This window comes from Somniosus microcephalus, chromosome 18, assembly GCF_052327205.1.
Source record: "Somniosus microcephalus isolate GS21.2 chromosome 18, FLI_Smic_1.0, whole genome shotgun sequence".
NCBI classification, from domain to species: Eukaryota; Metazoa; Chordata; class Chondrichthyes; order Squaliformes; family Somniosidae; genus Somniosus; species Somniosus microcephalus.
Genome location: NC_141004.1, coordinates 66,517,418 through 66,531,096, shown reverse-complemented (window position 1 = coordinate 66,531,096; position 13,679 = coordinate 66,517,418). Strand labels below are relative to the sequence as shown.

The window sequence follows — 13,679 nt, the reverse complement described above, 5'->3', positions numbered from 1 at the left end:
ATGGAACCTTGGCAGCACAACACTGCCCCTCAAACCTGTTCCGCCAGTAGAGCTGTAGCTCCTTCCCTTGCACCCATTCCCAGGGACTCTCCCTCCATGGGTTCTCCCATTCCTGTGATCGCTTCCTCACTCCTGAGATGCCCCTTCCTTAAGGTTTCCCCTCTCCCTGAGATCCCTCCCTCTTTGGGTTGCCCCTAGAATTTCCTTTCCGTGGGATAGCCCTCTCCCTGGGATTCGCCATCCCTTTCCCCTCTCTCTCCCCCCTGGCTCCAGGGTTCCCTGCTCCACAGTCCGGCTGGAAGCCCCGCCCCCCGGAGCCCCAGTGACGGGAATAGGCCGCTTTCCCCCGCGCCACGAATGCTGGGATAGCGCCGGCTCCATACCTTCCGAAGAGAGGCGAAGGGGGAGGAGAGAGCGGCAGCGGGCTGGGGAGGGAGTTTGGAGGGAGGGCTGTGTGAGAGACCGAGCAGCCGGGAAGAGAGGTGAGAGAGAGGGAGAGGGAAGGAGAGAGGGAAGGAGAGAGGGAAGGAGAGAGGGAAGGAGAGAGGGAGGGAGGGAAGGAGAGAGGGCGGGAGGGAAGGAGAGAAGGAGGGAGGGAAGGAGAGAAGGAGGGAGGGAAGGAGAGAGGGAGGGAGGGAAGGAGAGAGGGAGGGAGAGGGAAGGAGGGAAGGAGAGAGGGAGGGAGAGGGAAGGAGGGAAGGAGAGAGGGAGAGAGAGGGAGAGAGAGAGGGAAGGTGAGAGGGAGTTAGAGGGAGCGAAAGAGAGGGAGGGAGAGAGAAGGAGGGAGGGAAAGAGAGAGAGGGAGGGAGAGAGAAGGAGGGAGGGAAAGAGAGAGAGAGAGGGAGAGAGAAGGAGGGAGGGAGAGAAGGAGGGAGGGAGAGAGAGAGAGGGAGAGAGAAGGAGGGAGGGAGAGAGGGAGGGAGAGAGAGAAGGAGGGAGAGAAGGAGGGAGGGAGAGAAGGAGGGAGAGAGGGAGGGAGAGAGAGAAGGAGGGAGAGAAGGAGGGAGGGAGAGAAGGAGGGAGGGAGAGAAGGAGGGAGAGAAGGAGGGGGGGCGGGAGGCTCGGAGATTCAGCGCCAGCGAGTTCTGGAAGAAGCAAGCGAGCGCTTTGATCTGTAGGGGTGAAGAGCTGCTGTCCGCACAATCCACCGTCACAGCCGCTCCGGCTCTCCAATCCCCCGCGAGGTGAGCTCCCGAGATTAAAACAACAGAGATTTCAAGGAAAGCTGAGGCCGAGCCCGAGTGTGAGCGGGAGAGAGGGAGCCAGCGAGCGGCTTGTGAACCGGGGAGCCCAGAATCCGAGCGGGTCCTGCTGAATGATGCCCACTGGGCAGGAGCAGAGAGGGGCCGAGAAAGAAGCCCAGACTGCAGAGCTGGAGCGGGACACAGAGGACCTGACACCCGGCCAGGACAGGGGGGTGCTTAAGGTAAGAAACATTGCCATTTACTGCGTGTAAAACCCAACAGAGACACTGGCCCAGATCATCCAGTGTCCGACTGCCAGGTGATGCTCGGCTCCCGCTTAAATAGCAGCAATCATTTAAACAACACCGGCTCGGGGACTGACTAAAAACTGAAACCAAACAAATTCTGAACACCTCTCGCTCATATTACAATGTAACTTTTAAAATCCGGTCTCTAATTTGATAAAGTATTTCCCTTCGATACTTAAACAGTGGGTATTTAGCGTGCTCGGAGTACACTTGGGGTGAGTGCGTGTTTCCCGATCTAACACTAAAAGTAATTCATTACAAGTAAAGCACTTCCAGAGGGTTCTGATTGGCGAGATATAAACGCAAGTCTATCTTTTATTTAATACACAATTTACATAAAGTAATGATAACTCAACCATTCCTCTCGACACAACTCAAATCTGTATGTCAGACAGAAACATGTAGATAACATTGACTTTTAGATCCGTCCTTTCCCTATCATTTAAAAGGTGCCTTCACTGGGTCTGGATCGTTATGTTCATTTAAAGGGACATTCGGGCACTTTCTCCGTGTAGCAGGTATTGCCTGAAGTTCAAAAACTCCACTACATTTAAAAGGCGAGCGATGGATTTTGGTTTAATTCCACTACCGGCGGCCCCTGGTGTTTCCAATGATCCCTGCAGCCCGGGTCAGAGCCCCGGGACAGCGCCTTGCACACACAGGCTCGGCACAGGCTGCCAGCGGGCTTGCTGCTTGCCACAGGCTGCCAGCGGGCTTGCTGCTTGCCACAGGCTGCCTACTCGGGCTTTCGACCGGCTGACAGGGACCAAGCCGCACTCCAACTGACAGCACTCGGGGGTGAAGCCCAGGGCTGTGGGGCTCAGCACCCGGCTTCAACCACACCACAATGAGTCAATCCAACCCTGCCCGCCCCACTCCCCACTCCACCCTCCCCCTCCCCCAGGGTCACCCACACCTTTCAGTCCTGCATCAGATCCTTCTACAGTGAAACCTCGACCCCTAAAGTGAAAGTCCCTCCACCAACCCCCCACCCCATTTCTCCTGGAGGCTGGAGCGATCTAAGATTGGGAAGGACCTCAGTGGATTTCAAGCCACGATCCCTGCCCAGATCCAACCCAGCCTGCAGCCTTGTTTTGGACTCAGCCCCTCTTTCACAGACAGACACTCTTATACTCCGACCACAGCGCTCCAAGTCACGGATTTATCACCGGCGATGAGATGTAGAGGGATGCACGGCAGCACCTGAGGGTCAATGCGGTCTGGGTGCAAGTGTTGACATTCCCAGGGAGAGCAGGGCTGACCAGCAAAGTCAGCTACAGTTCGGGCTGTTACAGTTGCTGGACCTGTAGATTTATCATGTTCCTCTATTTTCTGTGGCCGGAGTCGCTAAGTGTCATGTTGCTGCTGTGTGCTGACTTGCAAAAGCCGTCGACACTGGGTTTTTATGTCCCACTCGTTTGTGACACGGTTGGGTTGAATGTCGTTTTCAGTCTAAGTTTCCATTTAGCTGACCCAGCAATCAGTCTCACTTCTCTCTTTATACTGATGTTAATACTCTGGGGTTTTTGTTGTTGCTTTTAATCCAAGATTGTTGATGCCATTCGGTATATTCTCGAAAAGTGCCTGACCTGTTTTGGCTAATTCTGCTACTGAGAGAGTGCCTTAATTCCTCGGTCTAATGTATCTGCTCTTGGTTCAGTAACACTGTTGTCACAGAAGTTGGTGCCAGTTCCAGAGCTTTAGCATTCTTTTAAATATTTAAACAGTAATTTCTTTCTGCATCTTGCATTCAGTTCTAATTATCTCGGAGTTTCAGGTTGCAACACTCAGTAACGCCCCATGACTGACAAAGTGAATGTGGTCGAGATGGCTTCTGGCTTGTGGAACGTGTTCCATGTGAATTACCTTCTATTGTTACTTACGGAGATCTATCTGCAGCTGTTCTGCAGCGCTCAGTCCAAGCTGCTTTAGTTTGGTTTTCATCTGCAGAGTCGGGTTGAAGTTCTCCTAGCATGTCCTTAAAGGCTGGTGCTTTTCCCACTGTGGGTGCCTTTCAGCAGACTAAACATTGAAAGAAAGAAGATCTTGCATTCATGTAGCGCCTTTCACAACCTCAGGACATCCCAAATTACTTTACAGACAATGAAGTACTTTTTTTGAAGTGTAGTCGCTGTTATAATGTAAGAAACTCGCCAGCCAATTTGTGCACAGCAAGATCCCACAAACAACAATGTGATAATGACCAGATAATCTGCTTTAGGTGTTGGTTGTGGGATAAGTATTGGCCAGGACACTGGGGAGAACTCCCCTGCTCTTCTTTGAAATGGTGCTGGGGCCTAGGCTTAACATCTCATCCGAAAGACAGCACTCCCTCAGTACTAGGACTGAAGTGTCAGCCTAGGTTGTGTTCACATCGCTGGAGTGGGACTTGAACACAGAACTGTTTGACTCAGAGGCAAGAGTGCTATCGACTGAGCCAAGGCTGAATGAAAGTTTCAGAACAATTCTGCCATCTCACAATCAGCAATTGAAATGTTTTTCTGTTCAGAGTACATCAATGATTTGGATGAGGGGACCAAATGTGATATATCCAAGTTTGCTGATGATAGAAAGCTGGGTGGGAATGTAAGTTGTGAGGAGGATGCAAAGAGGCTTCAAGGGGATATAGACAGCCTAAGTGAGTGGGCAAGAACATGGCAAATGGAATATAATGTGGAGAAATGTGAAGTTATCCACTTTGGTAGGAAAAATAAAAAAGCAGAGTATTTTTTAAATGGTGAGAGATTGGGAAATGTTGGTGTTCAGAGGGGCCTGGGTGTCCTTGTACACGAATCACTGAAAGTTAAGCAAGCAATTAGGAAAGCAAATGGTATGTTGGCCTTTATTACAAGAGGATTTGAGTATAAGAGTAAAGGGGGGAAAAATTCAGTATCGCCCCGTTTGGGGCGCCGTTATCGGCCGTGCGCAAAGTTTAGCGCCTGGTGCTAATTATCGCCTCTGACAGCAAACTTGGCTTTTATCGCCCCTGGAGGTGATTGGAGCACTAAATCAGGCGCTTCACACCTGTCTTAAGGTGCAAAGGCCGAGGAGCGAGGCGCTACCTCAGAGCGCTGGCGAAGCAAGGAAGGGCAAATCAAAATGAACCTGCAAAGTGCTGCTCAGTACCCAAAACTCCTTCACACAGCGTTGAATCTCTCCAGAAGTCTCTCTCTCTCTCTCTCAGAATGCGTGGTGCAAAAATGTCACCGACAAAAAAAGGCAGGAAGCGGTCACCTTTAAATAGCGCTCCCCCAGTCCCTTTCTGACAGCATAACGCTCCCCTCAACCTGTTGTTGCTAGCGGCAGGCGGTAAGGCAGTGGACACCACTCAATATCCGGTCCGAGGCGCTACCGGGGCGTTGCGCACTCGACTGATGTCACGATCTGCCGGCGCAGGAGATCGTGGCGGTAGTGTTTAGCGCCACCGCAAAATGCCTAGTTAATTTCGCGAGCGGCGCAAACATCACCGCGCCTGGGCGCTGGTTGGTTTGCGCCCCAATTAGCGCCCTCTTAAGGTGCTAACGGGAGGTGCAAACAACTGAATTTTCCCCCAAGATGTCTGACTGCAATTATATAGGGTTCTGGTGAGACCACACTGGGAGTATTGTGTACAGTTTTGGTCTCCTTACTTAAGGAAGGATATACTTGCCATAGAGGGAGTGCAACGAAGGTTCACCAGACTGATTCCTGGGATGGGGGGATTGTCCTATGAGGAGAGATTGAGTAGACTAGGCCGATATTCCCTAGAGTTTAGAAGAATGAGAGGTGATCTCATTGAAACATATAAAATTCTTACAGGGCTTGACAGGGTAGCTACAGGGAGGATGTTTCCCCTGGCTGGGGAGTCTAGAACCAGGGGTCACAGTCTTAGAATAAGGGGTCGGCCATTTAAGACTGAGATGAGGAGAAATTTCTTCACTCAGAGGGTGGTGAATCTTTGGGATTCTCTACCCCAGAGGGCTCTGGAGGCTCAGGCATTGAGTATATTCAAGACAGAGATCGATAGATTTTTGGATATTAAGGGAATCAAGGGATATGGGGATAGTGCAGGAAAGTGGAGTTGAGGTAGAAGATCAGCCACGATCTTATTGAATGGCGGAGCAGGTGCGAGGGGCCGAATGGCCGACTCCTGCTCCTATTTCTTATGTTCTAAGTGTGAGTGCCTGTGGTGATAGTGAAACGTACCCTCCTTGGCTCTCACAAAGTCTCTGTTTTGCATTGTGTGTGTTTTTTCCATTGGGCATTTTGAGTTTGTTGACCAGTTAACTAATGTTTTGTGCAGATTGGGGAGTGTTTGAAAGCTGCCCTGACCGGGTGTTGGTTTTTCATTCTGTGGCTGAGAGGAGACCAGTTCTTTCCTTTAATCGCCCAGGAAAAGTTCTGAGAAGTGTCTACCTTGATCCCAAAGATAATTGAATAAAATGCAGCACACACCATTCAACATTGCACAGATTATATCTCCATGATGATCTTAGCCAAGAGTGTGGGCAACAAATTTTATAAAAATTGAACACTCATTTCCAATCTGATTGTCTCCTACTCTCACGCTGTTCATTATTTTTCAGCTTTTTCAATGAAATGATTGATTTCCAAACACTAATTTGCAGGTTTTCAATCTTTAATATTGCGGCAGATTTTGATTTTATTGGGATTTGGACATAAAAGGTCACCTGTGTTAATCGTGTGTTAATCGTTTGAAAATAGGTGGAGATATAACATTACATGGACAATTAACATAGAATTAAGATTATGCCATGAATTTGTGCAATAGTGCTGGTGTCAGTGCTGCAGCTACCGATCGGCTCAACCACACCCTCACCACCACCTTTGATGCCCTAGTCCCTACTAAAACAATGACTCTCTCTCACCCTGGCCGTTCCCCCTGGTATGGCCCTCACCTTCACTCCCTTTTTAAGTCCAAGGGACGCAGACTTGAATGGATATGGCGGACAACTGGTTTAGCCATTCACCGCCAGATCTGGCAGTATCAGGTCCTCCTCTCGTCTGCCAAAATTGCTCAATATTCCAGAATCATTCTGGAATGCAAAGATAAACCCCACTTCTATTCTCTACTGCTAACCGTCTTCTTAAACCCCTCTCCCCGTCTCCTCCACCCTCACCTCCGACATCAAGTGTGAGGAGCTCATGGACTTCTTTGTCTCTAAGATTGAGACCATCCGTTCAGCTGCCTCAGCCACTTCCCTTCCTTCCTCTAGCCCACTGGGCCAAACTTCCTCTATGGGTCCCCCTGCCCTAGCCCTGAACTCACATCTTTCTCCAGTTTCTCTCCAATCTCCCCTCATGACCTCTCCACGCTCATCTTGTCTATAAGACCCACTTCCTGCTCCCTCGACCCTATTCCCACTAAACTGCTGGCCACCCAACTTCCTTTTCTGGCTCCCATGTTAGCTGACATTGTAACTGGTTCTCTCTCCTCAGGTACTGTCCCCCTCTCCCTCAAATCTGCCGTCATCACCCCTCACCTCAAAAAAACAACCCTTGACCCCTCTGTCCTTGCAAACTACCACCCCATGTCCAACCTCCCTTTCCTCTCCAAAGTCCTTGAACGCGTTGTCGCCTCCCAAATCCCTGCCCATCTTTCCCGCAATTCCATGTTTGAATCCCTCCAATCAGGTTTCCGCCCCTGCCATAGTACCGAAACGGCTCTCATCAAGGTCACAAATGACATCCTTTGTGACTGTGACAAAGGTAAACTATCCCTCCTCGTCCTTCTTAACTTGTCTGCAGCCTTTGACACGGTTGACCACTCCCTCCTTCTCCAACCCCTCTCCACCATCGTCCAGCTGGGTGGGACTGCACTCGCCTGGTTCCATTCTTATCTATCTAATTGTAACCAGAGAATCACCAGCAACGGCTTCCCTTCCCGCTCCTGCATCGTTACCTCTGGTGTCCCCCAAGGATCTATCCTTGGCCCCCTCCTATTTCTCATCTACATGCGGCCGCTTGGCGACATCATTCAAAAACACAGTGTCAGATTCCACATGTACGCTGACGACACTCAAATCTACCTCACTAACACTTCTCTCGACCCCGCCACTGTCTCTAAATTGTCAGACTGCTTGTCCGTCATCCAGTTCTGGATGAGCAGAAATGTTCTCCAATTAAATATTGGGAATACCGAAGCCATTGTTTTCGGTCCCCACCACAAACTCACTCCGTTCCCTAGCCACCGACTACATCCCTCTCCCTAACATCTGTCTGAGGCTGAACCACACTGTTCGCAATCTTGGCGTCATGTTTGACCCTGAAGTGAGCTTCTGATCACATATTTGCGGCATAACTAAGACCGTCTATTTCCACCTCCGTAACATCGCCTGTCTCCGCCCTTGCCTCAGCTCATCCGCTGCTGAAACCCTCATCCATGCCTTTGTTACCTCTAGACTTGACTACTCCAATGTGCTCCTGGTTGGCCTTCCACATTCTACCCTACGTAAACTTGGTCATCCAAAACCCGGCTGCCCGTGCCCTAATTCACACCAAGTCCCGTTCACACATCACCCCTGTGCTTGTTGACGTATATTGACTCCCGGTTAAGCAACGTCTCAATTTCAAAATTCTCATCCTCGTTTTCAATCCCTCCAAGGCCTCGCCCCTCCTCCAGTTATCCCTCTGTTATCTCCTCCAGCCCCACAACTCCCGGAGATTTCTGCGCTCCTCTAATTCTGCCCTCTTGAGGATCCCTGATTATAATCGCTCAACCATTGGTGGCCGTGCCTTCTGTTGCCTGGGCCCTAAGCTCTGGAATTCCCTCCCTACACCTCTCCGTCTCTCTACCTCTCTTTCCTCCTTTAAGACGCTCCTTAAAACCTACCTCTTTGACCAAGCTTTTGTTATTGTTGATGGGACTTACATGGGGCGCTACTTATTAGAATTTATATTTCTTCTCTGTCCACAGTCTGTTCAACAAAAGAGTGCTGCCTGATCCTCTTACTTCAAAATCAAATCGGTATAGTAAATTGTAATAAAAGCAGAAAATACTGGAAACGCACAGCAAGTCAGTCAGAGAGCATGTGCAGAGAGGATAAGACACGTGAAGGAATCAGAGAGTGTCCTTCATCAGTACCCTGAATCTTACCCCGGCTTTTTTTCTATCTTTCTGCAGACGTTGACTGGTCTGATTAGATTGCCAGCCTTTTGTGATTCTCTGATCGTTTCCGAATTTTCCACATTTGTAATTTTGTAAATTTGGGTTTGTCATCCAGCCACTGACAAGTATTGGCTGTAAAGTTAACCAGCCCCTTCTCGCCTTGATGGAAAACTGCAAAGGGTTTATGTAACCTGATCAATTTAAATTTGAATGCTTCTAGGAAAATTTGGAACAAGAGTGGGCCATTCAGCCCCTCGAGCCTGGTCCGCCATTCAATGAGATCATGGTTGATCTGTGCCTCATATCTATTTACCTGCCTTTGCTCCATATCCCTTGATATGCATATCTAACAGAAGTCTATCAATCTCAGTCTTGAAAGCTCCAATTGAACCAACATCCACAGCCTTTTGGGGGAGAGAGTTCCACATTTCTACTACCCTTTCTGTGAAAGGCTTCCTGATTTCGATCCTGAATGGTCTAGCACTAATTTGACTTTGACAAAGTGCCACATAAGAGTCTTGTTTCCAAAAGTATAGCCCATGGGATTAAAGGGGCAGTGACAGTGTGGATACAAAATTGGCTCAGAGACAGAAAGCAGTGGTGAACGGTTGTTTTTCAGAATGCAGTGGTGTCTTCTAGGGGTTGATGTTGGGACCACTGCTCTTTCTGATATTTTATATTAATAAATGGTGATTTATTACAAGAACAGATGGTGGGTGGAGAAAGCGCAGGAGATCCAGCAGCTAGACGACAACCACGACGTGCGTGGATTCTTTAGCGCAGTCAAGACCATCTACGGCCCAAGCACCCAAGGCCCTACCCCACTGCGGGCCAAGAATGGAGAGCTACTCATCAAGGACAGAGAGGCAGTCAGTGCCCGCTGGAAGGAGCACTTCGAAGATCTCCTTAACCGAGACTCTGTCTTCGACGCAAGTGTCCTCAACTCGATCCCGCAGCATGCTACCCGCCACCATCTCAGCACAACCCCAGCCCGGCATGAGGTTGAAAAGGCCATCCGACAACTGAAGAACTCAGGAGCAGATGGAGTCCCTGCTGAGGCACTAAAGCATGGCAGAGAAGCACTACTGGCGCAAATTCATGAACTAATTTCTCTTATCTGGAAGGAGGAGAGCATGCCAGGGGATCTCAGAGATGCTGTAATTGTGACCATTTTCAGGAAAGGTGACAAGTCCGATTGCAGTAATTACAGAGGAGTTTCCTTGCTGTCTGCCACAGGGAAAGTCATCGCAAGAATCCACCTCAATTGCCTTCTCCCAGTGGCCGAAGAGCTCCTCCCAGAGTTGCAATGTGGATTCCGCCCACTAAGAGGCGCAATGGACATCATCTTCACCGCACATCAATTACAAGAGAAAGGCAGGGAACAGTACCAACCGCTGTATATGGCCTTCTTTGATCTCACAAAGGCCTTCGACACTGTCAACCATGAGGGATTATGGAGTGTCCTCCTCAAATTCGGTTGCCCTCAAAAGTTTGTCACCATCATCCGCCTGCTTCACGACGACATGCAAGCCATGATCCTGACCAACGGTTCCACCACAGACCCAATTCACATATGAACCAGGGTCAAGCAAGGCTGTGTCATTGCACCAACACTCTTCTCGATCTTCCTTGCTGCAATGCTCCATCTCACCCTCAGTAAGCTCCCCACTAGAGTGGAGCTAATTTACAGAATAAACGGGAAACTGTTCAACCTCCGTCGCCTCCAGTCCAGGTCTAAGGTCGTCCCATCCTCTGTCGTCAAATTACAGTATGCAGATGACGCTTGCGCCTGCGCTCACTCGGAGGTCGAACTCCAAACCATCGTCAACACCTTCACTGAAGCGTACGAGAGCATGGGCCTTACACTAAACATCCGTAAGACAAAGGTCCTCTACCAACCTGTCCCCGCCACACAGTACTGCCCCCCCCCGATTATCAAAATCCATGACAAGGCCTTGGACAACGTGGACCACTTTCCATACCTCGGGAGCCTACTGTCAACAAGGGCAGATGTCGATGACGAAGTCCAACACCGCCTTCAGTGTGCCAGTGCAGCCTTCGGTCACCTGAGGAAGAGAGTGTTTGAAGACCAGGACCACAAACCTGTCACTAAGCTCATGGTCTACAGAGCAGCAGTGATACCCGCCCTGCTGTATGCTTCAGAGACATGGGCCATGTACAGCAGGCACCTCAAAGCACTGGAGAGGTACCACCAATGCGGTCTCCGCAAGATCCTGCAAATCCATTGGCAGGATAGATGCACCAATGTCAGTGTTCTCGCTCAGGCCAACATCCTTTGACCACGCTCGATCAGCTCCGATGGATGGGTCACATTGTCCGCATGCCCGATACGAGACTCCCAAAACAAGCGCGCTACTCAGAGCTCCGGCACGGCAAGAGAGCACCATGTGGGCAAAGGAAACACTTCAAGGACACCTTCAAAGCCTCCTTGAAAAAGAGTAACGTCCCCATCGACACCTGGGAATCCCTGGCCCAAGACCACACAAAGTGGAGAAGAAGCATCCAGGAAGGCGCCGAACACCTCGAGTCTCTTTGCCGGGAGCAAGCGGAAGCCAAGCGCGGGCAGCGCAAGGAGCGCACGTCAACCCAAGCACCCCACCCACCCATCCCTTCAACCACCGTCTGCCCCACCTGTGACAGAGACTGTAGGTCCCGCATTGGACTCATCAGTCGCCTGAGAACTCATTCTTAATGTGGAAGCAAGTCATCCTCGGTTCCGAGGGACTGCCTAAGAAGAAGATATTAATGACCTGGACTTGGTTATAGTGGGCATAATTTCAAAGTTTACAGATGGCATAAAACTTGGAAATGTAGTAAACAGTAAAGAGGATAATAGCAGGACTTCTGGAGGACATAGGCTAACTGGTGAAATGGGCAAACACATGGCAGATGAAATTTAATGCAGAGAAGTCATGCATTTTGGAAGGAGGAATGAGAAGTGGCAATATAAACTAAATGGTACAATTTTAAAGTGGTTGCAGGACATTAACCAAGGTTACTACCTATTTACAGTCCAGTAATACCTTTACCTTTTGTTAAAGAGCCTTTGATGCTATTTGTAGGACATACCTCAAACATCTACAAACGAAATAACAATATAAACATAATGGTACAATTTTAAAGGGGGTGCAGGAACAGAGTGACCTGGGGTTCATGTACATAAATCTTTGAAGGTGGCAGGACAAGTTGAGAAGGCTGTTAAAAAGCATACGGGATCCCTGGCTTTATAAACAGAGGAATAGAGAACAAAAGTAAGGAAGCTATGCTAAATCTTTGTAAATCACTGGATAGGCCTCAGCTGGAGTATTTTGTTGATTTCTGTGCACCACACATTCGGAAGATTGTTAAGGCCTTAGAGAGAGCGCAGAGGAGATTTACTGGAAAGGTACCAGGGATGAGGGACTTCAGTTACGTGGATAGACTGGAGAAGCTGGGGTTGTTCCCCTTAGAGCAGAGAAAGTTAAGGAGAGATTTAATAGAGGTGTGCAAAATTGAGGGGTTTGATAGAGTAATTAGGAATGTCAGTAACCAGAGGACACAGATTTAAGATAAATGGTAAAAGAACCAGAGGGAAGACGAAGATTATTTTTTTTTTTACACAGCGAGTTATGATGATCTGGAGTGCACTGTCTGAAAGGGCGGTGGAAACACATTCGATAGTAACTTTCAAAAGGGAATTGGATAAATATTTGAAAAGGGAAAAAAAATGCAGGGCTATAGGGAAAGAGCAGGGGAGTGGGACAAATTGGCTAGCTCTTTCAAAGAGATGGCACAAGCACGATGGGCCGAATGGCCTTCTTCTGTGCTGTAAGATTCTATAATTTTAAGATTGTGCCCCCTTTGTCGGCATTCCTCCTCAAGAGGAAATAGCTTCTCTGTATCTACCCCATCAAATCCTTTTATCATTTCAAACACCTCAATTAGACCACCCCTCAACCTTCTAAACCCAAGGGAATACAACCCACGTTTATGCCTCATAATTTAACTCTAAGACCCAATGGCCTAGAAATTCGGTTGGTAGTGCCAGCAATTAGCGCCTAAAGAGCCCGAGGATTGGGGCGTTACCCAATTTTTGGGCGGGCGCAGTGAATATAGCGCCACCTCCCATATTGAGTATCCTTTTAGCGCTGGCGCTAACTCGTTGTGCTCGCCCGCGGGCGCAGGCAGGTCATGACGTCAATTCAGTGTGCAACGCCTTTTTGGCACCCCGGACCGGATATTCGGTGGCGCCCGCAACCTTTCCGCCTGGTGCTATTAGTGACAGTTGGATGGAGCGTTCCCAGGCCCTTCTCGGACTCGGGGGGCGCTATTTAAAGGGGACAGCACTAGTATAAAAGCTGCAGCCATTTGGGCTGGCCATTCTGATCGTTGCTGGAGAGAGTTGCTGACCTTCTGTTGGACAGTACTTTCTCATTGAACCTTTGGAGGCACTGGCACTGGCAGCTTGAGGGCCCGGCTCCCGAGCTGGTGATGCAGCATCTGAAAGCAGGGAGGTGGAAGACTGGCTTTACCAAAAGGACAGCTTGGCAGCAAGAGATGCCAGATTGCGGCAGGGCTATGACATGGGTCCACAGTGAGAAAGCATGCTGGCGGGGGGAACAAGTGGAAGGAGACAGTTGTAAAAGGTGAGAACCTTACCATCGCTGTCGACAATGGGGTCGGCAGCTGCAGTGGTTACAGGACCACTCAGACGTCCTCCAAGAATCTGGTGGACTCTCTCCTCGAGATCCTTGAGAGAGACCACTTGTGGAGGTCCTCCACTGGTGCGAAGCTGGTCTTTGCCAATCCTCGCCAGCTTGGACTGCAGGTGAAAGGAGGGGAAGTTATGTTACCTGATGCCCTGAGTGATCATCTCATGCCCCCCATGGTGGAAGAGCCCTTACATGATGCCCTGAGTGATCATCTCATGCCCCCCATGGTGCAAGAGCCCTTACATGACGCCCTGAGTCAAATGTGCATGTGTGAGCCCAGAAAGGGTCATGGGTGCTTGCTGGCAGATGGCCAATGGGGCACAGGCCACCCTGTAGCCATAATGTCAGGTGCAAATGAAGGGATGCA

The 13,679-nt window shown here is 49.6% G+C and overlaps 1 protein-coding gene across 1 annotated transcript in view; it reads left to right on the top strand.

Annotated features, from left to right (window-relative positions):
• The first annotated feature begins 1,057 nt into the window (after nt 1-1,057).
• The window catches only part of LOC147105336 (peptidyl-prolyl cis-trans isomerase FKBP5-like), a 395,766-nt gene continuing 383,144 nt past the window's right edge, over nt 1,058-13,679 (top strand). The window contains exon 1 of the mRNA XM_086011608.1: nt 1,058-1,426. Coding sequence (XP_085867734.1) covers nt 1,316-1,426 — 111 coding nt within the window. The 5' untranslated portion in view covers nt 1,058-1,315. The remainder of the gene's footprint in view (nt 1,427-13,679) is intronic.